At 49.1% G+C, this 27,086-nt stretch overlaps 1 protein-coding gene across 1 annotated transcript in view; it reads right to left on the reverse strand.

Moving 5' to 3' along the window:
- The window catches only part of GRIA2 (glutamate ionotropic receptor AMPA type subunit 2), a 136,666-nt gene extending 125,658 nt beyond the window's left edge, over nt 1–11,008 (reverse strand). The window contains 2 exon segments of the mRNA XM_074993133.1: nt 10,221–10,361; nt 10,821–11,008. Coding sequence (XP_074849234.1) covers nt 10,221–10,361; nt 10,821–10,914 — 235 coding nt within the window. The 5' untranslated portion in view covers nt 10,915–11,008.
- Nucleotides 11,009–27,086: the final 16,078 nt, after the last annotated feature.

Genomic DNA, 27,086 nt, shown 5'->3' on the forward strand with positions numbered 1-27,086 from the left:
GAGACCTCCCCCACAGTGACAGCCAGACCTCGAAATCTTTGCCGCGGGGTGGGGGAGGAGAGATGGTCAGAAGCAAAATGAATTCACATTGCTGACACCATTCAAATTCAAATTCAAGGGCTTCCTTTTATTTGCACACCTGGAGAGCATCAGAGATGCAATTGGACAGAATGGACAGCTGTGAGGCATTGTGGGATATACATGGGACTCCTCTGGAGGCAAAAAAAAAAACAGTTTAAATGGAAGTTGTTTCCACACTATTATTAATCTGAACACTTACATTCAAACTTCCCATTAATCCCACTCAGGCTGTCAGAGTAAGAGTATCGGCCGTAGCACCCCCTAAATTCAAAATAATGGTATTTGACGTGTGAACAATCACAATTTAAAATCAAGTTTAGTGCCTAGATCTGAATTTATCCTGTGGTGTAGACACAGCCTAAGCATGACAATAATCATCTAAGCCAGAACCACTTATTTCTTAACAGAGTGGAAAACAAAATTCCTAAGGCAGAAGCAACTTGGCATTTGTGTCACCTCTGAAAGGACAAGGGTAATGCAAATAGAAGTATCATGATTCAAATGGTGCTCTAAACAGTTGCCACAGATATGAAGCATTCTGTGGAGTATACCATTTATTTGGCACCAACTAAAAGGCATTATAGGCTGGACTGATCCACTCCTATTACAGCAAATAGGAATTAATCATGTCAGAAAAAAACAAATTAAGAAAGTTTCTGAGCTCCCCAGAGTTAACACTTGTTTGTCGAAGAGATTCAGGGATGTTATTTACACCATCATGCTGAACATCATCCAGAAAGTAAAATGCCCTCAGACATGATATTTTTATTGAATATAGTATATGGTGGGAACTTCTCACAACCATGCATTAATGGGCTGCAAAATTCAGCAATTCAAAACCAAGAATTATTTAAATGATAAAAAAGCAAAGCTACATCTACACTGCCCCTCCATTTCAGAAGGGATATGCAAAGGCTGCCAAACAAAAATGCAAATAAGGCATGGATTTAAATATCTCTTGCCTCATTTGCATACTTGCATGGGATCTCACTTCCAAAAGAGCTGTTTTCAAAAGCTAAAACAGCCGTGTTGATGGGGTTCATTCTAAAGGAAACCCTCCTTTCAAAAGCACCCTCCTTCCTAATTTTTTTCAGGAAGGCTGCATCTCCACGTGCTGCCTCTTCTGGAAGCAGCACGCTAATGAGCTAACCCGTAGATGCTAATAAGGCACGGATGCAAAGCTCCTCTGGACTCCAAAGTACACGTGTGAACATGCAGCCTGTGGGTATCTTCCAGAAGGAGGGTTTTGAGGAAGAAGGGGCTTCTGGAAGGAAGAGGCTCTGAACCACGTGCTGCTATGCTAATGAGACATGGAAAATTTGCATCCACATCTCATTAGTATCTTCCGGTTAGCTCATTAGTGTGCAGCTTATAGAAGAAGTGGCATGTAGAGACACAATCGAAGAAGGGTGCTTTGGAAAGCAGGGCTACCTTTCAAATGAACCCAGTCTATGCAGCTGTTTTGGTTTTCGAAAACAGCTCTTTCAGAAACAAGATCCCATGGAAGTATGCAAATGAGGTGTGAGATATTTAAATATTCAACTTATTTGCATTTTGATCAGCCTCATTTGCATGTCCCTTCCAAAAGGGAAGGTAGATGTAGCTCAGCTGAACGCAAAGAATCATAGAATTCTGGGGCTGGAAGGAACCTTAGGAGGTCATCTAGTCCAGCCCCCTGCCTAAAGCAGGATCAACCCCAATTAGCATTACCTAGCATGGCTTTGTGTATGTGTGTATGTGTGTGTGTGTTTCATTTTTAACAGAGTCAAATCCTTTATTTTTCAAATAATTTTAAAAAAATAAAATCAACAGTTTGCTACCAGGCTGAAATATCTTTATGCCCAGTTCTAACTGGGATCATAACTTTAAATCTTTATAAATAGAAATTTCTAATAAAAATGATGAGATGACCTTCTTAATTTCAGTAACATGAGAAAATGCAGTTGGCCTGGTAAGCCAAAAGTAGTAGTACATAACTGAAATTCAAACAGAGACTAAAAGGAAGGTGGAATAATATAGCAACTAGGCTTCATCACATTCTGATTCCTGTGAGCACTTATGTATTCAGCTATAGTTTCCTTACCTCTAGTGGATTTGAAGCTGAATTTAAAGCCAAACCAGCCTGTGAGAGAAACTGCATTTATGAGTTTTCAAGGGTGATACAGTCTAGTGGTGTGCAAAACAGAAGTTAAGGCCCAGCTTCTCAAGAGAGCCAAGTGTTCACATAGGGACCAAAATAAGCAGCCAGGCATTCGAAATAGCTCAGTGTGTTTGGCACTGAATTCTTTGGAATACTAAGCCATTAATGTCACAAAGTGAACCTGCTGAATGCGAAACACTTTTGCTGATCTAGAACTGAACGTGTACGCTGAACACTTGAAAATCTTTTTACTGACATTTCTCCTACCTTGCATGTGACAAATGAATACTCTCAAGAACTCCAGTGGGGAGTTTCACCAGCAAAAGGATCACAGCATTAGACTACAAATGGGAATGGGTGTTCCTCTCTTCTCTTCAGTATATAATACACACTAACTTCAGCAGTTAAGAAATTAAAATGCATTTCTGATGTGCCCAACAAGCTATTAACAGAATAATTCAAGTGGCAATTCATTTGTAGGCAAAGCACCATCAAGCAAATATCCAAGAAGATCCCATGCCAAGTTAAATTTGTTAATATAGAGCTGAATAGCCTGGTCTGATGTAGAATAAAGCTATAGCTTTGTCCTGAAACAGGAAAATGTCTTATGGCCTGATTCTGTCACCTTCACTTGCACTGAATATCACATCTTAAGCTCAAAAGCAATCTCAGTAGTTTTCACAAAGTAGGCTATGGAGTAAAATGATATCCAAGGTTACCGTAGAAGAAATGGGCTTTTCTTTTGTACAGAATGATTAATATCTCGTAGTAAAATCTGTTGTTCCACCTTTTTGTACTCTTTACCCAGCCATATTGAACATCAATAGTTACACTGTCTGAAACAGTGTAAATGAAATCAGGCCCTAAAACTTTTACTTAATGACTTAATTCTCCACAAAAATATTCAGTGTACACATACACTTCTCTTATGATCTGAACAATGAAAAGGTAACACGAAGTTTCTTAAGAGATTACAAAAAAAGATGTATTTCAGGAGAAATAAAAAAGAGGAAGGATTCCCTTTGATCAGTGATTTGGAAAGCAGCATTGGTCTGTGGACCAAAAAGCTAAATGCAGCCTTGATATTAGAATCATATTAAAATATTAACTATTAATATTGTGTAATATTAAAATACGTATAATCCATAGCACAATGTAGTCAGCAGAACTATTGATAACATAATACACACTCTTAATGGGTGATTTTCTTAAAATATTTAAAAAATTCACTGTTTGCCTAGTTCTTTCCATTCAAAGAAACTGTAAAACATTCATTAATAGAACAGCAGACTCTTTATCAAAGTACCTTCTCAGATTTAAACAAGCTTAAAACTAACATGCATTTGCAAACAGTGTACAATTTAATTAAGTTTTTAAAGGAAAACCTGAAGGTTTTAAATAATAAATAAAATAATAATGCTGATACAAAACATATTCCTGTCAAATAGCATAAGACAGATTTTTACAATAGCAAACCTTTTACGATACTGAAACTAGATTTCACTGAACTATGTGAAAACAACAAGAATAAAATCACCATAGGCAGAACTGTAAAAAAGCCACGAGTGAATGCCTAATGCTTGATCTCTACAATTTCTCACAGTTCTGTGAAGTCAGCCACTGTATCCCAGATAACTAATTTGTGGTACCTACAGTAAACAAACAATTAAAATACAATAAAATAGAAGTCTCTTGACTCAGGACTCTTGACTCATACGAGAAGCACAATACTTAATCAACATGTGAGTGATGCATTTATATATTCAAATCTCTTCTCAGCATTAATGTGAGCTTGATCCTACAAGCTTTGGTGTCAGTGGCGATGTCTGCTATCCCAGAATGTAGGACAGAGCCTTTAGTACAAAGAATTGGTAATTCATACTTCCAACTTATATAGAGAGATGAATTGATTTAAATTGCTGAATTATTTTCTCATAAGGGCTTGTGGAACCATCCAGTTCAGAAACTTATTGTGAGGTTTCAACAATTTCCTGTTTTTATTTCATGTTATATCAAAGCTAAGTGTTTACTTACTCATTGCACTCAACAGAGAAGTTTCCTTTGGAGTGCTTTCCCAACTATTTCAATGTCAAATAATTGGTCTCTGGGGACCTTCTATAAAATCACTTAGATTTTACAGATGGTTGTATTACATCAACCTTCTTCTATCAAGATGCAGATGTAGTAGAAAGTTACTGATAATTAAGTACAAAGCTTGTACGCACATTGACTAACAATGATGGCAGACCTCCTATTTCTTTAATACTCTTGAACTCATGTAAAATGTCTTCCCTCAAGAATTATCAAATGTGCAAGTAGAGCAGTAGCTCTTACACACTTCTTAATTCTCAAATATATCTTTTTAAAACAAAGATCAGAGCCACTCTATTAAAATAAGCAGTAAGGCTATTGTTGACTTTAACCAGCTTTACATTAGGCCCCAGTTCATGCAGCCTATCTCCATAATCAAAGATTTGTGCTTAACTTTATGGACTGTGAGTGACTACAAATAAAGTCAATGTAAATGCATTATTATATAATAATTCATACAATAAATATCTTATCAAGTATAAGGAACTAAGTTAATTTCAGTGGTTATGAAATGACAAAATGACAAGTCAGTCCTCAAAATATTTGGAGACTAGTAAAGATTTAATTGATGTGTATAGCATAATTAGCAGTTCAACCTAACTCATTTGGTATTTAATTAAAATAAAACTATCTTCAGAAATATAAATAGGATATATAGTTAAGATTCAAATTAGAATTATGCAAGAAATGCAGTCATATAATGAAAATCTGGAAAGTCAAGCTGTCAAACCAAATCTGTCACTCATGCATAACTCCCCAGTTTCTGGATCGTGTGCATGTAAATTTAAGCATCACCAAGGAGCAAACAGGCACAGCAGGGAAGGAACAAAGAATGAATATCTGAGGTTTGATTTCTGTAAGGCCACCAAGAGAGTACTTTAAAGTCTGCTAAAGCTTTTGATTGTAAGAGAGGAAGTGTGTTCTGGGGTGAAGGGAATGATCATGGGGTTTGAGAAGCATGACAATTCACTCAGTATACCCTCCATGGATATTTTTACATGATTTTCATAGTAGGTACAATTTGGAGCCTGTCAATTCTAACTATAAGCAAGTTCCATGAATTTCTCTGCAGAAACTTGTAAAAGAAAAGAAATGGAGGGTGGGGGAAGTAACAGTCTATCAGGGGAAACATAAACCTAAACATAACTATTTCACAAATGTCTCCTCTCCCCCAAAAAAACAAAGCAAATGGTTATCATGCAGTATATTTGCTTTTGGTTCTGAGAACACCTACTTCATACAAACACAGTTCTGTCCTGGACTACCTGGAACAGCATATATCTTCTTGATTTATTTCTGAAACTTTTTCACTGGGGATTTCAAATGCTATTCTCTTAAGAATTCCATGTTTACTATTAAAGGGCAAAATGGCTCGAAAAAAATGCCATACACACCTCTCTCTTTCAAATGCTGCAATATTCTAGATATTCATAAATTTGCAAAGCTGCTGGATGATATAATGAGACAATCTGAGATTTATGCATGAATCAGCAACTCCTTGTCATAGTGTCATGGTGCAGCGATCCCTGCAGATCTTGAAGGGAATCAATTCCCTTTTTGGATTAAAAAGAAAAATCAGCCTTCACAAAATATCTGTTTAGCATTTGGAGGGTTAACAGAAAGATTATTAAGGTTCATCACTTCAGTTGTTTTCTGTTTAATGTAATTTACACACTAGAATCTAATGCTGATAAAGTGGATGTTTTTATCAGTTATGGGTTTAATTATACTGTGTTGAAAAATTAATAATTCATTTTACCAGATGATCTACACCTTAATGCCAGAGATTACTGCCAGCATTGTAACCTTGTCATACCTGTTAAAAGCCAAAAACTTCCACAGATCATTGTAGTGACCTTGTAACTTTCCTTTCCCCTTTACTTCCTTTTCTGATTTACGTCATTGGGATCACCTGTGTGCATCCAAATCGGCTGCTCCTACCTAACTTTCCCCTTAGGGAGAAATTATACTCTTCTTATTTCTGAGCACCGTTCGCACTTGTCTCATCCATTAAAGGCTGTACAGTCCCTCGATGCAAAGGACGAACCAGACCCTCGCAAAGGCATAGAAAAAAATGGTGCCACTCGATTGACACCAACTATTGTAGATTTGAGAGAGAGAGAGACACACACACCCTTACCCTTCCCCGGCAAACATCTGTGAAACACCAAAATGAACGCGCCCCAGCAACAGCGCGGCTTGTACAACTTAGTGCAACCTGTGATGAGAGTCATCCCCAGGTCAGAATTCGCTCGCTCGCTGCCTGCTCTGACAGCCGCCACCGCGCCCCACTCCCGCCACGCGCGTGCGTACGGGAACGCCCTACTCAGCCGTCGTGCTTGGAGTGAAAGCCCCTCGGTCCGCGTACGAGTGCTGCTGAATGCGCCCCGTGACACCTCACGTCGTTACCGAAACGTGCTTTGGGAGCCGCCAGGGCGGCGCTTGCCCAGTTTCCTGTTGTGCTCCGGGACGTGCTTGGCGAACGGGCAGGTTTGGCCCGTGGGGTGTGCGCCGCCCGCCGGGCAGGCAGGGCCTGGCCTGTTTCAGAACAGTGCTGCGCGGCCATTTCCAACCCGCAGCAAAGGCCGAGCCCGACGTCCCAGCCTCTCCGCGCGGTCACGGGGCAGGAGAGTTGGAAACGCTGTTTGCGGGCTGCCTCATGCTGGACACGCTCTGCCCTCTGCCGGGTGCGTAAACTGCGCCGGACTGGCACCGACCTGCGCCTGCGAGCCTACGCGTGAAGGGCGCAGATCGCCGCCGTTCCGCAGCAGTTCCCAGCGCTCGGAATGGCATTTGCTTTCCTTCACCCACTCCCATGCCTGCTTCGAACAGCAACAGTGTCTCCCGATCGCCGACTGTCCCTTTAGCTCACTGGGCCGTGGCCAAGGCAGGGGCTAAGCTGCCGAGAGCACCTCTGATCCGGATCCCATCATCCGGCTGATGACGGGACTAGGAGCTAAACGCCCTCAATGGCGCAGCAGGGCTCCCCGCTCAGTTTAATCTCGCACCTACGAGGGAGCTGTCGGTCACGCAGCACCTCATTACTGTGCTCAAACTCGAGCGCGTTTCGGAGGGTGAGCGAGTGGGAATGAACGCGGAGAAATAAAGCGGTGGGCGCGTCCAGCTCTAAGTGAGGTGGGAATTATTCACCTCTCAGCAGCCGCTCGTCTCCCGCCTCCGTCAGCCCGTCACAAACCTTTCCTGGATGGTGCTCCAGGCATTGCTGCCCCTCATTGCTTTTACTCGCCTGCCTCAGGAAGCCAGAACCAACGGGCCCACGGCGGGCGATATGAGAGAGAATAGCTACGCTTTCCTTAGGGACCTCAGTTTATGACGGGCCAGGCTGTGGTCTTCGGCACTGAGCGGCCAGTTGATTGTAAATGGAAGTTTGGGATTTGGCCACGCAGAGAGAGAGAAAAGGAAAAGGAGAGCCCAGGGCATCCTCAGAGGGCTCAAAGCCCCTCCGGCTGTTTCAGCAGGTCATAGGCCTTCCTGCAAGAGCGGTCCGAGGGAAGATATTTCAGCTCAGGAAGACAGGCACAAACATCCGGGGTGGCTGGTTTAGCCTTCCCCCCGAGAAGAAATGGAAAAGCAGCCATGTTTGCCGTCCGTGATTGTTAAGGGCAGCAAGATCAATGCCGCTGCTTTAACTAATCACAGCCAGGGCGGGGAGTTCACGGCCTTGGAAGTGGAAAAGCAAGAAAATCCACAACAATCCTTCAGGTTGACCCTTAATTTTACCCGGGCTGGAATTTTAAGGCGCATCCAGGTTCAGTTGACTAGTTACCCACAACGTCTTGAAAACAGTATCCAGAAACCTGGAGTCTCCCGTGAAATTTGATGAGCCCAGAAATCGTCGATTAAATTAGGCAGTTCTCTGACACTAAAGCAAATAACTAACGCGATCAGATTATGAAACTAGGTGGCTCCTGTAGGAGAGGTATTTTCCCTTCCCATTAAGACCCCCTATTCAGAATACGCTGAGTGTTTCACGCACTAAAGATACTAGGGTGTTTTCTCTAAAAATTCTTTCTTTCCTTTCCCCTTTTTAAATATGAACGGCTCCGGCTGAGTGTGCAACTTGCACGCATCATGAAGGGGAACTTGAGCGTGCCAGCGCAATGCACTCCTCCTGGTGTGCAGTAAAGTCAGTTTCCCGAGCCCGCCTCTGCCTGCGGCCTGTTCCTCCTCGGAAGCCGGCGTGCCTGCAGTGGGCTCGTTTCCACTACAAGATTCCGGGTGTGTTGGGGGAGCACGACTCGGCCCTGCAGACGACACAGGCCAGGAAGCCCTTCGGCGCGGCGGCCCAGTGACAGGTTGGAAGGCGCTAGGTGAACAGACGCGCCCGTGGAGGGCGCCGGGGCTTGTTACAGTTCGGGCGTTGGACTCTTTACCGTCCGGCTTTGCCTTAATGTGAGACTGGCAAGCGAGAGCGCTAATCGACTGGGGTGGGAGGATTTCTTCTCGTTAGGCAGCCAACCCACGGCGCCTCCTCCTCCCTGTCCTTTTTTAAAGGTGTTGCGCCAGCGCTTTGTAAGCGGGGAACTCACAGGCCAGATTGACTGCCCTTGATTCCTCCACGGAACTAATTGCAAAGCACCTTTCGCAGTCAAGCAAATGCGCAGATTTAAGCAACCGTCCGATATGAGAACAATGAACAATGCGGGTGAAGAGTTACCCCCTCGGAAGCACATCTGCAAATGAGTGCAAAGCATCCATAATGGCAAAGCGCCTCCCCCGAGCAATGGCTCTGTCCTAATACTACCATCCGGATCGCGCTATTTCGATCTGTCCATTTCACAGGATGCATTCGTTATGCATCCAGGGAGATTTAAGAGGCTTTCTCGGTGTACCCTTATTATAGCAAGAAGACGAAAGACAACAGCGCCTCGGTGAGGCTTGAAAACGGTGAGATGCTCCCGGCTCAGCCGAAAGCGTGAATCTTGCACTCAAACATTTCAGAGAAGGCGATGTGGTTTGCAACCGAGGCTGTTCGTGAGAGCTCATTTTACCATGCGGTTTTTCCGTGCGACTCTGGCATTTATTTTACACATTGTCCGAGCCCACTGCAAAACCACAGAACGCGGGAAACAAAGGAGATATCGAGAGGACAGACAGGGTGGCAGCTGGGCTGGCCCTAGGCAGCTATAGCAAAACTCAGGGCTGGGAAGGAGGAAAGCAGCTTCCCAGCAGTACAATTCCCCGAGGGAGCTGCGATTTTATACAGGGGGTGAGCGGGCGCCTTCCTAATGTGCCTTTCCTCCCGAAAAGCGCATGGCGCTGCCCGTCTCCCCAAGGCGCCCCCCTCCCACGCAGGAGGGGCTCCTCAAGGAGGTTTGAATGACGGGGGAGAGGGAAGTAAGCGGCAGCCTGCTGTAATATGGAGAACTGCAAAGAGTAAAATGGCTGATCTGGGTCTCCTTTAGTTACTGAGGCTCGGAACCGCCCGGATCCGCTCCCGGGCGCCTGGCGCGTCCCGCTCTGTTTGTCAGGGCAGCGATCCACAGCAGGGCCGCCGCGCGAGGGAGCCAGCCGGCGCTCCCAGCTAAGGGCAATTGGTTAGTGGGAGAGCTAAATGGATCTCCGCTGACAGCGCCTACTCGAGCTGAGCGCGCCGGTCCAGCCGGCCGGGGGAGCTAGCATACCGCGCCACGCCACGGGCTTATGTAATGCATGGAAGGGCAGGACAGGAAGCGTTTTAAGGGAGGCCCGGTTGCAAAGCAGCGCGTGCCGCCCGCGCGGCAGAGGGGCACCTTTTCCCCGAACCTGCCCCGAGGGGCAAAGCCTCCGCTCCCCCCACGCCCCATTCCCAGTGCGCACACGTCCCTGCTCCCCAGCACAGGCCCTCGGGGTCCCCAGCTCTCCCGCCCCCCGCAGCCGAGCCGGCCCACGAGCACGCACTACTCACAAGCATTGGTGACGGCGAAGCTGTTGGCTACCTCCAGGTTGTCGATGTGGGGCGTCAGCCTAAACTCTGAAGTGGAGAACTGGACCAAGCCCACCCGAAAGGCGCTGTATTCCTGGTCGGCGCCCCTGGGAAACAACCCCCCTGCAGGCAGACAGAGCACAGCAGCGATCAGGGCTGCTGCGGGCAGCAGGGCATCGCCTGGCCCGGGCGCCGCTCATGCCCGCTGCGCGGGAGAGGGGCAGCAGAGAGGCAGGCTCGCCGCGCGGCGGGGGAGCTCCTCTAGGGGCACGTTATGCGCGGGGAGCCGCTGGTTCTGCATCAGCCCCGAGAGATCCGAGTCCCTGAGCCCCGCAGTGACGAGCAAACCTCCACCAGGCCCAGCTACCCCATTTTCAGTCCCGTTTGAGACGCGGGGGCGGGGGGTCATCATTTCCCACGGGAGGAGGCTCACACAAAGGCGTACACGTAGGTGCACGTACAATGCAGAGCCCTCGGGGCTCGAAACCACACGGACAGGCGATCGCAAAGGCAGCGGGGAAGGGACGAATCACCCGGCCGATGGGAGCCGCCCCGCCCCACCCGGCCGGCCGCGCCGCTTACCTATCTGGATGCTGTTAGAAGAGACCCCGCAGATCAGGCCCCAGAACACAGGAGCCAGGAGGACAGAAATAGGCATAGTCGTGGGCATCTCCATGAACAGCGGAGCATCCACACACCAGCCCGGACCTCGCGCTTCGTCCGCTCTCGCCGGCCAGTTAGATCCTCCGCAGCGGCGGGCGAGGGAGACGAGCGCCGCAGCGATGGGAAGGACCCCTCAGCGGCGGAAGCCGGTGCCCGAGGCGCTGCCACCCTGCTCCTGGTCCCGGCTCCAGAAGTACGCCGGCTGCCGTGGTCCCGCACATGCACTCACACGCTCTCGCCCCCTCGTTCTAGCTCACAGGCTGGTGAGCGGGGAAGAGCCCGGCGCGCGTGCGCGAGCGGCAGAGCGCGCGGAGGCGCGCGCCCGCCCCCACGTTGTCTGCCTGCCCCGGCCCTTCAGCTCGGCTCTCCCGGCTCAGCATCGGCGCTGCGGCCGCTTCCCGCTGGCCGCCGCGACCGCGCTCCGCCGGGGCTGCTGCCTTTGAGCACCGCGGACAGCTCCGCGGCAAGAGCAACGGAGCAGCCGCAGACCGAGCCCCCGCAGGGCTCCCGCCAGGCTCGCCTGTGGGCGCGGGCGGGGTGGGGCTCGCCGACTGACCCGCTGCACCCCGCGGTGCTGGGGGAAGGTCTCCCTTAGCCGCCCATGGCTGGGTGCAGCGGGGCGGGGGCGTTCAGCACGGGCCTCGCTCCCTCCCGCTTGAGAGCCTCCCCCTTGGCGGCGGCCGGCTGAACTGCAGCAGCTCGGCTCGCCGGCGTGCTCCGTGCGGGGCGGCTTCCGCCCAGCAGCCGACGCTGGCCCGGCGCCCGCGCCGTGGAGCCCCGAGGGACCCGAAGCGGCCACGGCCCGGGGCAAGGGCCTCGTGGGGTGCGGCAGTGTTGGGCCCCAGGCGAGCTGGCCGCGGGGGGGAGGGGCGAGGGTGCTGATTTGCTTCCACGAATCATTTGTTTTGTTTCAGTCCCTGGGGCGGGGACTCTGGAGTTTGGTGGGCGCTCGCCAGGACGTGCCTCAGGGTGCTTGGCAACCCCTCAGCTCGCCCCAGACAGCCTGAGCAACGTTAGCCAACCTGGGCGCCAAACGTTGCGCGCCTCCCTCCCAGCCTCCACGACTGAGTGAATATCCCAATTTAAAATCCTGGAGTCTGAGCTCCTAGCTCAGCCTGTAAAATAGGGATTTGAGGCTTGCCTGCAGTGGGCCAGTGGTTCCCAACCTTCTCCAGACAGCCACCCCTTTCGACATTCAGTAAGACTTTGTGACCCAAAACAATTCACAACCAGGTGGGCCAAGGTTCTCCCCTGGAATTATTTTTTTGGTGTAAATCTAGACTTCCCCCCTCCACCCCCAGGGTTAAACCCCTCACATCTCCCAAATGCCCCCCCCCAGCCTACCTCACACAAGCACCACTGCTGCCCCCACCCTGCTGCTCCTTCACCTGCCGCCACGGCCTGCTCTGCACAGCTTCCCCTAGTCCTCCTGCTCCCTTTCTTCAGCTGCACCACTGGCAGTTCCATGCCCTGCAGCACTGAAACGGGACTCAGTTTAATTGGTTTAACATCTGGATCCCTCCTGCCAGCTGTTAAATCAATTAAATTGAGTCCCATTTAAGTGCAGCAGGGTGGGGACTGGGAGCCGGAGGAATGAGCAGTGACAGCAGAGGGAGCTGCAAATGGCAATTTAAAGAGCTACGTGCCGCTCAGAATCGCCCAGCCAGCGACCCTTAGAAAAGCTAATGGTTACCTATGTTTGGGTCCTGACTCATAGGTTGAGAATCCCTGCTAGTCTCTGGCTTTTAGAAGGTTTGACTTAAGTGAATAACAATTGAGAAATATGGAGACAAATCTTTACAGACCCATGCCTCTCCATAAAGACAGGAGAGATTTGTTTAGATTAAAAAAAAGAGTTGAGGGGAAGAGGAGAGAAATTTTGCTTGAGTTAGGTCACTTTTTATTGGTTTTATCCTCATCCTGATCTCACCTGCATGAGTTTTGGTTATATCCAGGAAAAAATGTTTTTAATTGGCACAACAATACAGTTAAGTGACTAAAGAAGTACTTGTATTTATGTATGCATATCCAAACCTCAAATTGCCAAATTTATTTAGCATCCACAGATATTTTACAAAATTCACTTCACCGCTGATAGATATAGTCAACATTTATTAGTGAACATTTTTTTATCTGACATCAGAAGCTGTCCCAAAAATTGTCTTATGTAAGAACATTTTAATACATACACTGCAACGAAATTTACCAATAAATGGCAAATAGTGAATGAGATTTTTAGTGCATAGTTCACCTCACAAATAATAGGTGTGTTGGCAATTGCCCTTTTGGGAAAAATACCTTTCTGGTAAGAAAAACTCTGATGTTCTCCTTTTGGATTTCCTTTAAATTATTTTATTAGATTCCATATATCTCTTCTTTCCACAGGAGAATCAGGTCCTGCAGCCTCCAAACTAGCAACTGCTGGAGATCCAGAACAAACAAAAAAGCTTTACCCATCACCTAGTTTCTGAGAACTGCAGCTGCATTGCAGCCATGCTTCCAGGGAATTCCTTTGGAAACTCTGGGGTTAGGAGTGGGTTCCATAAGACGGATGGTCTCAGTATAAAAAGTAATAATGTGTACAGCTATATGACATTGTGCTTGGATGCGCCATTTGCATGGGTTGGGGGATGAGGAAAGGGAATTATGCAAGACATCACATTCCTATTCTGGTCCCTCCCCATTCTTTCTCTGGGCTGCTTCCACACAATGCTAGTATCTGCTACAGGAAAAAGGCACTGCAGAGCACTGATAAAGGGTTAGTAAGCTTCACTGAAATAACTAGTCCTGCTGCACTTCACATGATCCAGGAAAAATGTACATATAAATAATTCCTCAGTGCATATATCTAGATGACAATCAAGTCTACAGTCATTATGTTCAGTAAATACGTCAGTGTCAGAATGCCATACTATGTTAACTTTAGTACAGTTATGATCTCAGAGAGCTAGCCATGTTAGTCTGTATCTTCACAAAAGAGACAAGCAGTCTTGTAGCACCTTAAAGACTAATAATACTATTTATTAGGTGATGAGCTTTTGTGGGCCAGACCCACTTCTTCAGATCTGTTCAGTCTGTCCCTCCCATCTTAGGCATTGAGAACTCTGTTCTAAAAATTCATTGTGACACAAATTTTGCACATATCTTAATTTAAGAGTGACATTTTAACGTCTAAACAAGCAAACAAAAATCCCATTTGTGAGTTTGAATTGCAGAGTACACAAGAAAAAAAAGACAGCAAAATCATCTGAAAATATTTTATTCTTGGATAAAACTAAAATTTAGAATAGATCAATTATGCAGACTCATTACCTTTGCTGTTTGGAAAATAACTGCCCAATACATTTAAGAAGAAAAAGTATCTATTCATATGTGCATATATTTCTGTGCCAAAAATGACATACATATTATTTGTGATGACAGGTTTTATCCTGTAGCTAGTAAAATGTTATTTTGATTACTTATGTCCCACTAACAACTAAGAGATTAAGCCCAAGTGTAGTCCTATTGTTTTAAGCACTCTACATTTATACAATAAAAGGCAGTGCATACCTCAAAGATATTTCAATGGAAGGCCTTGGTCCTGTTTTGTGCAGTCTGAGCACTCCAACTTCATGTGATGTAGAATAAAAGCCTAAAAGACAAGGAATAGTAAATAGGTGGGCGAAACAAAGAAGTGACAAGGGAGAAGAATAAGGACTGGGTAAAAAGATATTAGATGGTTAGCACAGAGCACCCATGTGCACGGTTGTCAAGGGTAATAACAAGTCAGTAGCAAAACTGACTGTGTTATTGTAGAACTAAATAATCAGTTTTTGTTTTTACTTCATTAGGTAGCCAACTGCAGAAAAATATAAAAGCCATTTGATGCCATTCTCTTTGAGCCCACTGACTGCAACTGAAGTAAAATGGTTCAAATAAGAGGAAAATAAATGTGGCCCAGTGAACTTCAAGAAGGTAATTACATGAGAAGTTAAAAAAAGCATAGAAAACTATGTTGACAATAAAGTAAGGCGTTCTATATTTCTCCATTTCTTAATTAAAATCCTTAGTTCAGTGAAAACATGTAGATAAGCACAGGAGTAAAAAACCCTAGCTGCTAATAACTTATGTTAATATAGTAAGAATAGACTATACTAATTAATAGTTTATAAAAATCTCAATATGACTGAGATTCATATTCAATTCTCTTTGCACAAAAATATGAAAGATTCTAATAAAAAGCAGGTACAGTTATGATCTAAAATAAAGAAAAAGAAGGTCAGGTTCTCTTATGCATCCTTTCTAAATCAACTTTAAGCAAAGTTTGTATGAATACAAACCATAAAATTAGAACTTGAACCTCCTTTCTTCAGGGGAAGTATTTTGCATATAAGATTAATGACAGTAAAATTAATGTTTTTTGAAAAGATTGTAAGAGTATTGAACCACCACAGATAAATTAGGGAAGTTCAGAGGAAAAACAACAGGGAAAAGTCTTTAAAAAGTTCATTGACCTCAGCTTAACTAGTCTTAAGTCAATGGGAATGTTGGGGTGGACCAAGCCCCCATACCCGCGTATAGCAGGCCAGAGGCCTTACCATACTCCACGCCAGTGAGAGGAGCAGAAGAGTCCTCGCAGCAGGTTGCCCAGCAGGTATCTGCAACAGCCAATCAGGACCCAGCAGGCCAGTATAAAAGGAGCTGCTGGGCTTGGGCCTGGCACTTCCTCACAGGAGCTTGGCCCAAGCATGTCCATATCTTGACTGGGAGACCAGCATCACTATGGACAGCTCCAAGTATGAGCTGAACCTAGATATGAGCAAAACCCCAGACCCTCTTTCGAAAGAGGAATAGCCAATAAAGGAAATTAAAAATGTAGATGAGGCACTGATTTACATATCTTGAGCTTCATTTGCAAATCTTTTTTCAGAAGAGATACTTTTGGAAGACTAAAAGCAGCATAGATGTGGCTCTTTCAAAAATAAACCCTGCTTTCTAAAGAACCATTATTCATTTTCTGCCCCCCCAGGCTTTTTGTAGTTGCTTTTGAAGTCCTGCAGCACCTATCCCTGAGTATGTGTGCTTTGAAGTTCTGCCATTCACCACTTATGCCAGCCTTGATTTCACCTTTGTTTCCTATTCCCATTCGTGCTTTTTTTTCCTGCCTTCTAGAATGCGTTCTATGCTTGAAATACACTGCCTAAACCCATCCACCAAACTGGCTGCCTTTAATTATCCAAATCCCTCTTTAGGCCACATCTAGGCTGCTTCTACACTCTGCCCCTCCTGTCTGAGGGGGCATGGTAATGAGGAAGTTCAAAGCAGGTAAATGAGATGATGACATGCATATTCAGTGCCTCATTAACATAATGGCAGCTGCACAAATTTCAAAGTGCAGACTTTAAAATGCAGGCTGGCAGTGTAGATGCAAGCAGCTTTGGAATCAAGTGCCCTACTTTGATATTCCCTTACTTCCAAGTAATTTCCTAATTTCCTCCCAAATAGGAAGAAGGGGCTTTCAAACTCAGGGGTCCTTTTGAAAGGCTCCTGTCTACATGGGAGGCATGCATCCTGAAAGCGGCACTTTTGAATCATGCACAGCCACCATTATGAAAATGGCGTGTTGTATATTCATGTCAGTGCCTCATTAGCGTATTCTGAACTGCCTTATTAACGTGCTTAGAGGGGAATGTATAGACACAGCCAAACAGTTATTTTGAAATAGTGCCTATTTCAAAATAACTATTTCTTACAAAGCAACTCCTACAAATAACTGTTTTGAAATAGGTTCTGTTAAGGCAGGGAAGCTGCGTCTGCACTGCGCCACACTTCCAGAAGGGGCATACTACTGAGTCAGAGCAAAAATTCAAATGAGGTACAGAGGCACACATCTCATGCCCATTTGCATACTCTTGCTTGATCTTGGTTCGGGGAGAGACTTTTCTGGAAGCCAAAAGAGCCATATAGATGGGGTTCCCTCAGACAAACCCCCACCCCTTCCAGAAGAACATTTGAGAAATAAGGGCTATTCCATACCTTAATACCTATTTAGTACCTATTTCAAAATAGTTACTTCAGAATAGTCACTATTACTTCTGCAGTGAGGTTTACCGATTTCAAAATAACCACCTGCTATTTTGAATTTATTTTGAAATAGTGGTTATATTGTGCAGACAACAGCAAAGTTATTTCAGAATAACTGCTGTTATCTCAGAAAAACTTGGCTGCATGGCTGTAGCCTTACTGATCAGAAATGAGTTAATGATTTTAAAAGAACAACATTTTAGAATAACCCAAACTGGAGGATTTCACAGACTAGCTATCTAACGTAGATACAGTAGCATTTTAAAAAAGACGCTACAAATGTTGACTGGCAAGTACCAGCTATAAAAGTGTAATAGTCCATTTTCTATTGACTTTTGGAATGTACATCTGTCACATTTACTTGTGAATTACTCATGTCTTAATATTTACGTTGACAACAGCAGTGAAAACAACAAATTCTTTTCCAGGAATAAGCTGTTTTATTCTTCATTGATTGCACAAGTGAAAGTGCTCATACATCCATTCAGATTCCAAACAGTGCCAGAGATACACTAGATAATGAGATCAATATCCATAAACTGCATACAGAGATGATCTGTAAGGCTAAAATGTATCAATGCTTGCTCCATACTTACACACAACTTGGTTGTGGATAGAAGCATAAACAGCAAGATGTGTCTAATGTAGAAAATTGAGGACATTGGTTGAGCAAGGATATTCAAGCAAACCCTAATTCTATTAAATGTGCCATCAAATGATTACAATCTACACAGAGCAGACTGGACCTTTGTTTTAAGGTCTTATTGACAAGAAACAAGCAAACAACATGAATAACTCTATCTATCTTAAAAGAAGGAGGGATTCAGCTCATCCTATTGGAATCTGAACTGATTGTTCTGCAGAGTTTGGACATTTAAAACTTAGAGGTCGTGTCTACAAAACACCATAATTTCGAAGGAGCTTATTTTGAAGTTCAACTTAGAAGTAACGAACTATGAAAATACACATCCACACACAAAAAGTGGATCGAATTCACCATTTGCTATTTTGAAGTAGTGGCCCAGCATTTCAAAAGGAAATGTCTACATGCCCATGTTCCCTATTTTGAAGTAAGAGGCCAGGAAATGCCACAGATGGAAGTCACATAGCTGACGAGACCTTCCAGGGCCTGCAGCCAGCCACTTCTTTAAAGGACTCCTCCCAACATACACACCCTGCATGTGCTCATGCTGCCAGGCTGTACACAGCACGGCACACCCTTAGCACAGACCTGTGGATCCTCAGCAGCTCCATGAGGGGGATTACCTCCAGGCTATGGCCAGCCTTCTGGCAGTGCTGCTGGTGGCTGTCCTCCAGCAGCATCGCAGGGCCAGTCATACAGGCCCCCTCCTGCAGACCCTCTGCCGGGGCAGTGGCTGCTCCCCACCCCAGTGATCTGGTGATGCTGGGGTTTTCCCACCGGCATCGACTGGGGGACTGCGACAACAACCAGTGGCTGCACAACTTCAGGATGATCAGAGAGACATTCAAGGAGCTCTGCTGCTGGCTCACCCCAGTCCTTCAGCACTGGGATATCAGGATGCAGTCCACACTCCCCCTGTGCAAGAGGGTAGCCATTGCCCTCTGGAAGCTTTCCACCCCAGACAGTCACGGCTCCATAGGACATCTGTTCAGCGTGGGCAAGGCCAGCATCGGGGCAGTTCTGATTGAGGCAAGCCAGGCCAGGACCATGCATCCACCATGCGTGGGGGCACCTGGCAAGGGGTGGCTCTGCATGAGGCCAGGGAGGGGGGCCCTGCATGAGGCTGGGTACCACCTGACCATGCACTCATCGATGCATCTGTCTTGCACCCCAACAGGTTGTCCAGGTGATCAACACTCTTCTCCACCAGGTGGTCACTGTCAGTGACCTGGACGTCACCCTCACCGGTTTCATGGAGCTGGGCTTCCTGAACTGTTTTAGTGCACTGTACAGCATGCACATACCCATACAGGCCCCAGAACGCAGTGGGTGCTTTTGCAAACAGAAAGGGGTACCATTCCATGGTCCTCTAGGCCCTTGTTGGTGCCCAGCTCCAATTCATGGAGGTGTGTGTGGGTTAGTCAGGCAGGGCCCATGATGTCCAGGTGTTTCAGAACTTGTGGCTGGGCCGCCAAATGCAGGAGGGCATCTACCTCATTTTGCGGGAGCTTCAGGTAGGAGACATCACCATGCCCCTCTGCACCGATGGCTCACGAGGCCCTACACAGGATGCACCTACCTGTCCCAGAACACAGTCAACACATGCCTGAACCAGGCCATAAACACTGTTGAGTGGGTGTTCAGGCAGATGAAGGGATGATTTTGATGCCTTCTCACAAGGCTGGAGGTTAGCCTCCCAAATGTGCCTATGGTGGTCGCAACCTGCTGTGCTCTCCACAATATAGTAGAGTGAAAAGGGGAGCCCTTTACCCGGTGCTGGCCTGCACAAGCAGCCACCTGCAGCCCCGTGCCACCAGGCATACAGAGATGGGGTGCATGTCAGGGAGGCCCTGTGGGAAATCTTTGCCCAGGGCCTGCAGTGACCATCCCCCAGCCAACTCCTGACCACACCACCCCCCACCCCTAACTCTCACCATCTCCGCACCACACAATAACCATGTGGGAGTAGAGGTGGAACTTAATCTTTACTTGTAAATAAAACGTGCATGTTTATAAACCTCTATAAACCTGCCTGCACTATGTACAAGCGGGGGACTATATACAAGAGGGATTAGGCAGGGCATTGAGGGAGGGAACCAACTTGGAGGAGGGGGCCGGGGTGGTGAAGGACTCCATTCATCCACCAGGATGGATGGCTGGAAGCCGCAGCATCCACAGGACCCCCTACTGCCCCAGGTGCAGGGACTGTGTTGGGGTTGGGACAATGCGAAGGTAATGGCATTTGGGGATATGGCTGCCTTGGGGTCAGTGGGAGCCATAGACAGATGGGGGAGCCTGTAGGAAGGGAGGGGCCTGCTCGCCCTGGGTGGCATTGGCCACCAGCCACTTGCCAAGTGCCAGGTGAGTGGCAGGTGGGATGATGGGCAGGAGCAGGGCCCCAAGGTCAGTGACCACCTGGGAGCAGCAGTGGGGGCTATGGGAGGTGCTGCAGGGGGTGCTGCGGGGTGGGCTGGTGAGGGAGCAGGAGGTTGGGTGAGGTGGGTGGCCACAGTCAGGGTCACAGTTTCCAGGCTGTCTTTCACCCACACCCACACCCACACCTCCTGCTCTATCACCAGCCTGTCCCAGAGCACTGTGGTCATCTCCTGCACCATAGTCCTGTTGACAGCTGCCTCCTCTTCTCGAGGAGGGGTGCAACAGTGTTCAGGAGGTGTTCAAGGGGTTGCACCTCCTTCAGCCCCAAAAGGTGGTGGAGTTCCTCGTAATGGGGGCACTGGGTAGGCCACGCCCCCGACTGCCTGGTGGCATCCCAGGCTCAGCAGTAGGCCTGCCGGAGCTCCTTCACCTTCATTCAAACATACTTACCACTCTTGAGCTGCGTCTACACTAGCCGGCTATTTCAAAATAGCTGTGCCAACTTCAAAATAGCGCCTGCCGTGTCTACACATGCCGAGCGCTATTTCGAAGTTGAAATAGACATAAGGCGGCGAGACATCGAAGTCGCTATCCTCATCAGGAGATGGGAATAGCACCCTACTTCAATGTTGAACGTCGAAGTAGGGCACGTGTAGACCATCCGTGTCCCGTAACATCGAGATAGCGGGGTCCGCCATGGCGGCCATCAGCTGAGGGGTTGAGAGATGCTCTTTCCAGCCCCTGAGCTCTATGGTTGCTGTGTGCAGCAGCCCCTTAAAGTTTCCGCCCCCTGAGTTCCTTTGCAGGAAGCTGAGAGCATGTGCAGGCAGCAGCACAGCCACGTGCACAGCCTGCACGTCTTCACCAGCCCCAACCCACGACCCTGCACCCATGGCATCCAGCCAGCCCCCCAAGCACCCAAAGGGCACCCCCCACAAGGAGACCCAGAGCTCCCAGCCTGTCAGCCAGCGGGGGAAGAGGCAGCGGGGCCCCTCCTGGATGGAGGCTGAGATCTGGGACCTGCTGGGGCTCTGGGGCGAGGAGGAGGTGCTCCAGGTAATGGGGAGCAAGAGGCGGAACGTGGATGCTTTCGCTCAGCTGGCCGAGGGCCTGGCTGCCCGGGGTCACCCTGCCTGCACTCCCGACCACGTCAGGAGTAGGCTAAAGGAGCTGTGGCAGGGTTATGCCTGGGCCCGGGACACGGCCAGCCGATCTGGGGCCGCCCCCACCGCTTGCCTCTTTTACAGGGAGCTCAGGGCCATCCTGGGACCCCGGTACACCTCCTCCCCCCCAGCCACCCTTGACACCTCGGGCGACGAGCCCCAGCAGGCCCCGGAGACGGAGTCTGCCCCGAAGGCCAGCCCTGCACCCCAGAAGCCCCCCCAGGAGCCCACCCCTGGGACACCGGAGGAGGAGGAGGAGGAGGAGGAGTCCTCCAGCAATGGGGGGCTCCAAATTGCCCCTCCCTCCCGCATCTCCAGCAGGGTGTCTGCCCGATGGGTGTCACCCGACCATGGGAGCAGACCGTCAGGTATGTACCCCCCTGGTGCACACCCCCGGGGTTAAGGGGTGGGGACAAGAGACATGACCAGAGCCCTCCACACACCCAGATGACCGTGACCCCAAGGACAGCAGTGGCATGTCTCTCAGAAAAGTCCATCAGCCCCTGCCCCCCAGAAGGACAGCGCCATGCCCTATTCCTGGGAATGGGGGGAGCGGAACCTAGGGTCCCCCGGGGGGGTTTGGACACACATCATCATCAGCAGCATCTCTGGGGATGAGGATGGGGAACCAGCAGCAGAGGGGTGGGGGGACAAGGGCCACGGGTCAGGGCCCACACTAATGGCTGTCTCCACTCTTGTTACCCCATGTTCCTCAGCTGCAGCATCGGAGGCCCCGGAGAGCACCGGCGCGGCATCAGTGGTCCCGGACAGCCCACCGGAGCCATCCCACCAGGCCAGCCCCTTGGAGGAGCACAGACCAGCCCAGGACAATCCCGACAGTGGCGGAGCCACCCGCGGACATCCACGGACCCCCAGCTGCTCGCCACCCTCCGGCGTCAGCTGGAGGTGTCCGAGCGGTGCCTGCAGGTGGAGGAGCGGCGGGTCGACCTCCAGGAGAAAGTGCTGGCCTGGCGCCAGGAGGCTTGCGGGGTCTTCATGCGCACTTTCCAGGACATCGCGCGGCACTTGGCACCCCCTGCCGCTCTGCCCACTGCTCTGCCCGCCGCTCCACCCGCCGCTCAGCCTGCCATCCCTCCACCATCAGCTGTCCTGGGGCCTGCCGCCGAGGGGGACCATGGGCCTCCGGACTCCGCCCGGCCCTATCTGCCGGTTCTCCTGGCCCCCACCCAGCCTCAACAGGGCCTCCGGCTGAGGTGTGTGTCACGCCCCCCCACACCAGGCGCAGGACAATAGGGGGTGCGTGGCCGAGAACATTGCCCCCCAAGGCCCCCTCCAGCCCCCTCCTTTGGACATATTCCCCCCATCTTTGTAAATAGCTTTTATTCTGCCCCTGTTTTGTACCTGCCCCCTCATGTACATGGCTCCCACCTTCTTCCGTTGAGAATTAATACAGGTTGCACAGTTTTGTTTAAAAAAAAATCCATTTATTGCACAGAAGTGTGTGTGGGGGGGGTGCTCCCGGGTGCTCTGTGGTGTGGGCGTGGGGGCAGGGAGTGTTGTGGAGGATGGGGGGGATGCAGTGGGTGGCTCACCCGCAGCTGACCCTGCCAGCGTTCACCCCGCAGCCTGGTCAAAATGGGCCTGCAGGGCCTCCCGGACCCGGACCCCCTCAGGGTTGACCTGGCGACTGGGGGCAGCGGGTGGCTGGACGTCGGCCCTGCCAGCCTCCACAGCCCAGCCCGGGAAGAAGGCAACTCCCTTGCTCTCCACCAGGTTGTGGAGTGCACTGCACACTCCCACAACCTTAGGGATGTTGGTGAGGCCTGCATCCAGGCGGGTGAGGAGACACCTCCAGAGCCCTTTGAGGCAGCCGAAAGTGTGCTCGACCACCTGACAGGCATGGTTCAAGTGCTTGTTGAACTGCTCCTGGCTGGCTGTGACACGGCCCGTGTAGGGGTGCATGATCCAGGGCCGGAGGGGGTACGCCACATCTGTGATGAGGCAGAGGGGCATGGTGGTGTCCCCCACCAGGATCTCCCACTGGGGGATGTAGGTCCCCACCTCCAGCCGGTGGCACAGGCCCGAATTTCTGAACACCTGGGTGTCATGAGTGCTGCCAGGCCAGCCAACATATATGTCCAAGAGGTGGCCCCGGCTGTCCACCAAGGCCTGGAGGACCACGGAATGGTATTCCTTCCTATTCAGGAAGTGTCCTCCGCTGTGCTCCGGGGCATGGATGGTGATATGGGTCCCCTCCAGAGCCCCAAAGCAATTTGGGAAGCCCAGGCTGGCAAACCCCGCGATGGCGGCATCCGGGTCCCCAAGCCACACGAGCCTGTGGAGGAGCAGGGCATTGATTGCACGGACGACCTTCAGGGGAAGGACATGAGAGAGCACCGGTGAGGGGCGTGTCTGGCCCTCCCCCCCAGGGCTTCCCCCCCTCCCCCTGGGTCCTCTTACCTCCATGAGGACAGCCCCAACGGTGGCCTTGCCCATGGCGAACTGCTTCCCTATGGATCAGTAGCTGTCTGGAGTGGCCAGCTTCCAGACAGCGATGCCAACCCATTTCTCTACAGTGAGGGCACGTCGCATGGGGGTGTCCTGGTGCCATAAGGCAGGGGTGAGCCACTGGCAGAGCTCCAGGAATGTCTGCCGGTTCATTTGGAAGTTCTGGAGCCAGCGGTCATTGTCCCACTCGCCGAGCACCAGCCGCTCCCACCAGTGCGTGCTCGTGGGGTATCTCCACAGCTGGCGGCATGTGCAGTGGCGGGGGGGGGCTGGGATGCCAGCAAGGTCTGGCTGCTTCCTCATCCCCTGGGGGCAGCTCATCTTCCTGAAATAAAAGATGGTCAGCTGCCTCCTGCATGGCACTGAGCAGGGCAGCCACTGGTCCTCCAGGGGCGGGTGTGTGGGCCTCTGGATGCTGCTGCTGCTGCTGGGGGTCCATTGTGCTTCATGGGGTGTGCGTGCTTGTGGCTCTGCAGACTGCGTGCTGTGCAGGCTGAGTGTGTCTGGGAGGGGCCCTTTAAGGGAGCGGCTTGCTGTTGCCCTGGAAGTGCTAGTCCGCCTTGTGACCCTGTCTGTAGCTGTTCCTGGCACCCTTATTTTGATTTGGGCCACTTTTGTGTGTAGATGCTCCCCTGCAGTGCCTATTTCGATGCAGTGCTGTCCAACTGTATGTAGCATCCCAGTGTAGACGTAGCTTTGGTGGGGTGCCCCCGGCCTGTGAGATGTCAGTGTTTTATTACAACGTAAAAGTTTGGAGTAGGACCTCCTCCTCCCTTAACAGTGTGAGTTGGTCCTTGACTTCCACCTCTGTCCAGGAAGGACCCCTTTTGTGCTGGCACTGGCTGGGCTGCTGGGACCCCTGTTTGGGCTCATCTGTTGCTGCTTAATTGATTCATAGAGTGCCAACAGCCGGCAGCAAGTGTTTCTACTGGTGGGCTGTGTCTACACTAGCCCCAAACTTCAAAATGGCCACGCAAATGGCCATTTCGAAGTTTACTAATGAAGCGCTGAAATGCATATTCAGCGCTTCATTAGCACGCGGGCGGCCGTGGCACTTTGAAATTGACGCAGCTTGCCGCCATGCGGCTCGTCCCGACGGGGCTCCTTTTCGAAAGGACCCTGCCTACTTCAAAGTCCCCTTATTCCCATGAGCAGATGGGAATAAGGGGACTTTGAAGTAAGCGGGGTGCTTTTGAAAAGGAGCCCGGTTGGGACAAGCCACGTGGCGGCAAGCTGCGTCAATTTCGAAGCGCCACGGCTGCCCGCGTGCTAATGAAGCGCTGAATATGCATTTCAGCGCTTCATTAGTAAACTTCGAAATGGCCATTTGCGTGGCCATTTTGAAGTTTGGGGCTAATGTAGACATAGCCGTGGTGTGCAAGAACAAAATTTATTCTGCCTATGGATGGAAACAATAGAGTGACTACTGGAGACAGCTTTTCCAATTCAAACATTTAGTTTGTCATCCAGTGAGTAGTTGCTGGTCACTGTGGAACCTAAATTGCTGAGCCCCTGAACTACTTCTAGCTAGCTTGCATTTAAGGTGATTGAAGAATCCTGTGGAACCCCCTGTCCTAGTACAGCTGGTTCTTGATGCTGATGGTGTAAGCAAATGTCTAATAGGCACTTGAAGGGCAGCCCTTGAGTTCTTATAGTAGATCATTATCATGGGGCTATGAATGCATGGTTAGCAGCAAACAGAAGTTCACCTATCAGAACCTTTTTGATTTGTTCTTTGATGTAAATTTGGGTAGGTTGAAGAGTTTCCCATCTGATGTTGCATAGCAACAAACTCCATGGAGGGCAGAAGAGCTCAGTGGTTTGAATATTGGCCTGCTACACCCAGGGTTGTGAGCTCACTCCTTGAGAGGGCCACTTGGGGATCTGGGGCAAATAGAGTTTAAAAAAAAGAAAGAGATGGTGTTTAGTCCTACCAAGAGGGCAGGGGACTGTACTTACTGACTTCCTGAGGTCCCTTCCAGTTCTGTGAGATTTGTATCTCCATATATTATCTTTCATGTTCTTAAATGCACATTTGAAGAGAAGATTCCAAAGAGTATAGGAGCAAGAGCACATCTTTGCTTTGCTCTACTTTTCATTTTCAAGCTGTCCAAGGGGGACCTGTCAAACTGAACAGGCAAATGACCAAATTTACTTTGGCCATGTCTAGACAACTGTTTAGTACAGCACTGCTGCCAGCAGTGCTATGCTGACAGGTCACAAAATTGCAAATAGAGGACCATTTGCAAACTCATGTGGCTAATTAGCATAGCCGCACAAGATATTACTTTCAGAAGGGGACGTGCCAGCAGTACAGAGGCCAGGAGGATATGCCTCTGTTGCCTGTCCCTTATGCCTGCCTACCACCCTGATGAGTTCTTTTGAATATTGTGCCATTTGCTAATGATACAGTGGAAGAAAATAATTATGTGGTCTCCCTGCTGCAGCATAGGGAGCAGAATATTTGTCTGTGCTACAACTGTTCTGATTTGGAGTGAATTTTCCACAACTAGCCTTGGTAAATGATTTGTTTAGTACTCATCATCTGTAAACCAGTGTTTGATGGAAATAATGCAAAACTTCCTGTTGCATACATGTGGGAGTGTAATGCTTGTGAATTAAAATTTATTATACAGGTTGCATCTCCCTGGTCCAGCACCCTCAGGACCTTAGTAGTCCTGGACCAGGGATTTTGCTGGACTAGGGAAGAATCACAGGCCACCAGCTTCCCAGCCCCATCCTCTGCTCCCCTGTGGGCCACCAGCTCCCCAGCACTGGCCATGTGCTGTAGCCCCCCAGCCCCAGACATGGCTTCCTGGCTGCGGGCCACCAGTTTTTCAGCTCTGGCCACGGGCCATGGCTTCCCAGCCCCAGCCATAGATCACAAGATGCTACCACCCCACCCCCTGTTGCAAGCTCAGCTGTGGTTCCCCAGCCTAGTTTGGTGGCTCCCAGCTCCCGACTCTCAGTTGGTCTCCACTACAGGCTGTGAGAACTTTCTGGTCCAGCACTGTCCACGGTCCTGCTGTAGGACAAATGTAGCTGGACCAGAAAGTCATGGATTTTAGAGGTTCGAATGTACTATCCCACTATACAACAGGTAGAGAAATTAAATGATTGAATAGTAGGATCCCTCAAATCTCTCTGGAACCAAAGTTAGCACTGGGTGAAAGAGCAAAATTTGTACCCTGATAGGAACAGGTTTAGGCACTGACTGTAACTTGGAGCAGTGATAATCTGTTTATGAACGTATCAAATCTGTGAAATTAATACCTTCAATTTCCAAAGTATGTGCTGACCCAAAAATTACCATGGTTTTGTTTAGGGAATGGATTATCAGATCTTCATGGGAACTGAATTACTGCCCTTCAAAAGAGTATCTAAGATTGCATTGCTTACGTAAACTGAGCTCCCCTCTTCAATCTTTATCTGATGAATTTTGCTTCACATTCCCACCCATCATATTCA

The sequence above is a fragment of the Carettochelys insculpta genome, chromosome 4 (assembly GCF_033958435.1).
Source record: "Carettochelys insculpta isolate YL-2023 chromosome 4, ASM3395843v1, whole genome shotgun sequence".
Taxonomy (NCBI): domain Eukaryota; kingdom Metazoa; phylum Chordata; order Testudines; family Carettochelyidae; genus Carettochelys; species Carettochelys insculpta.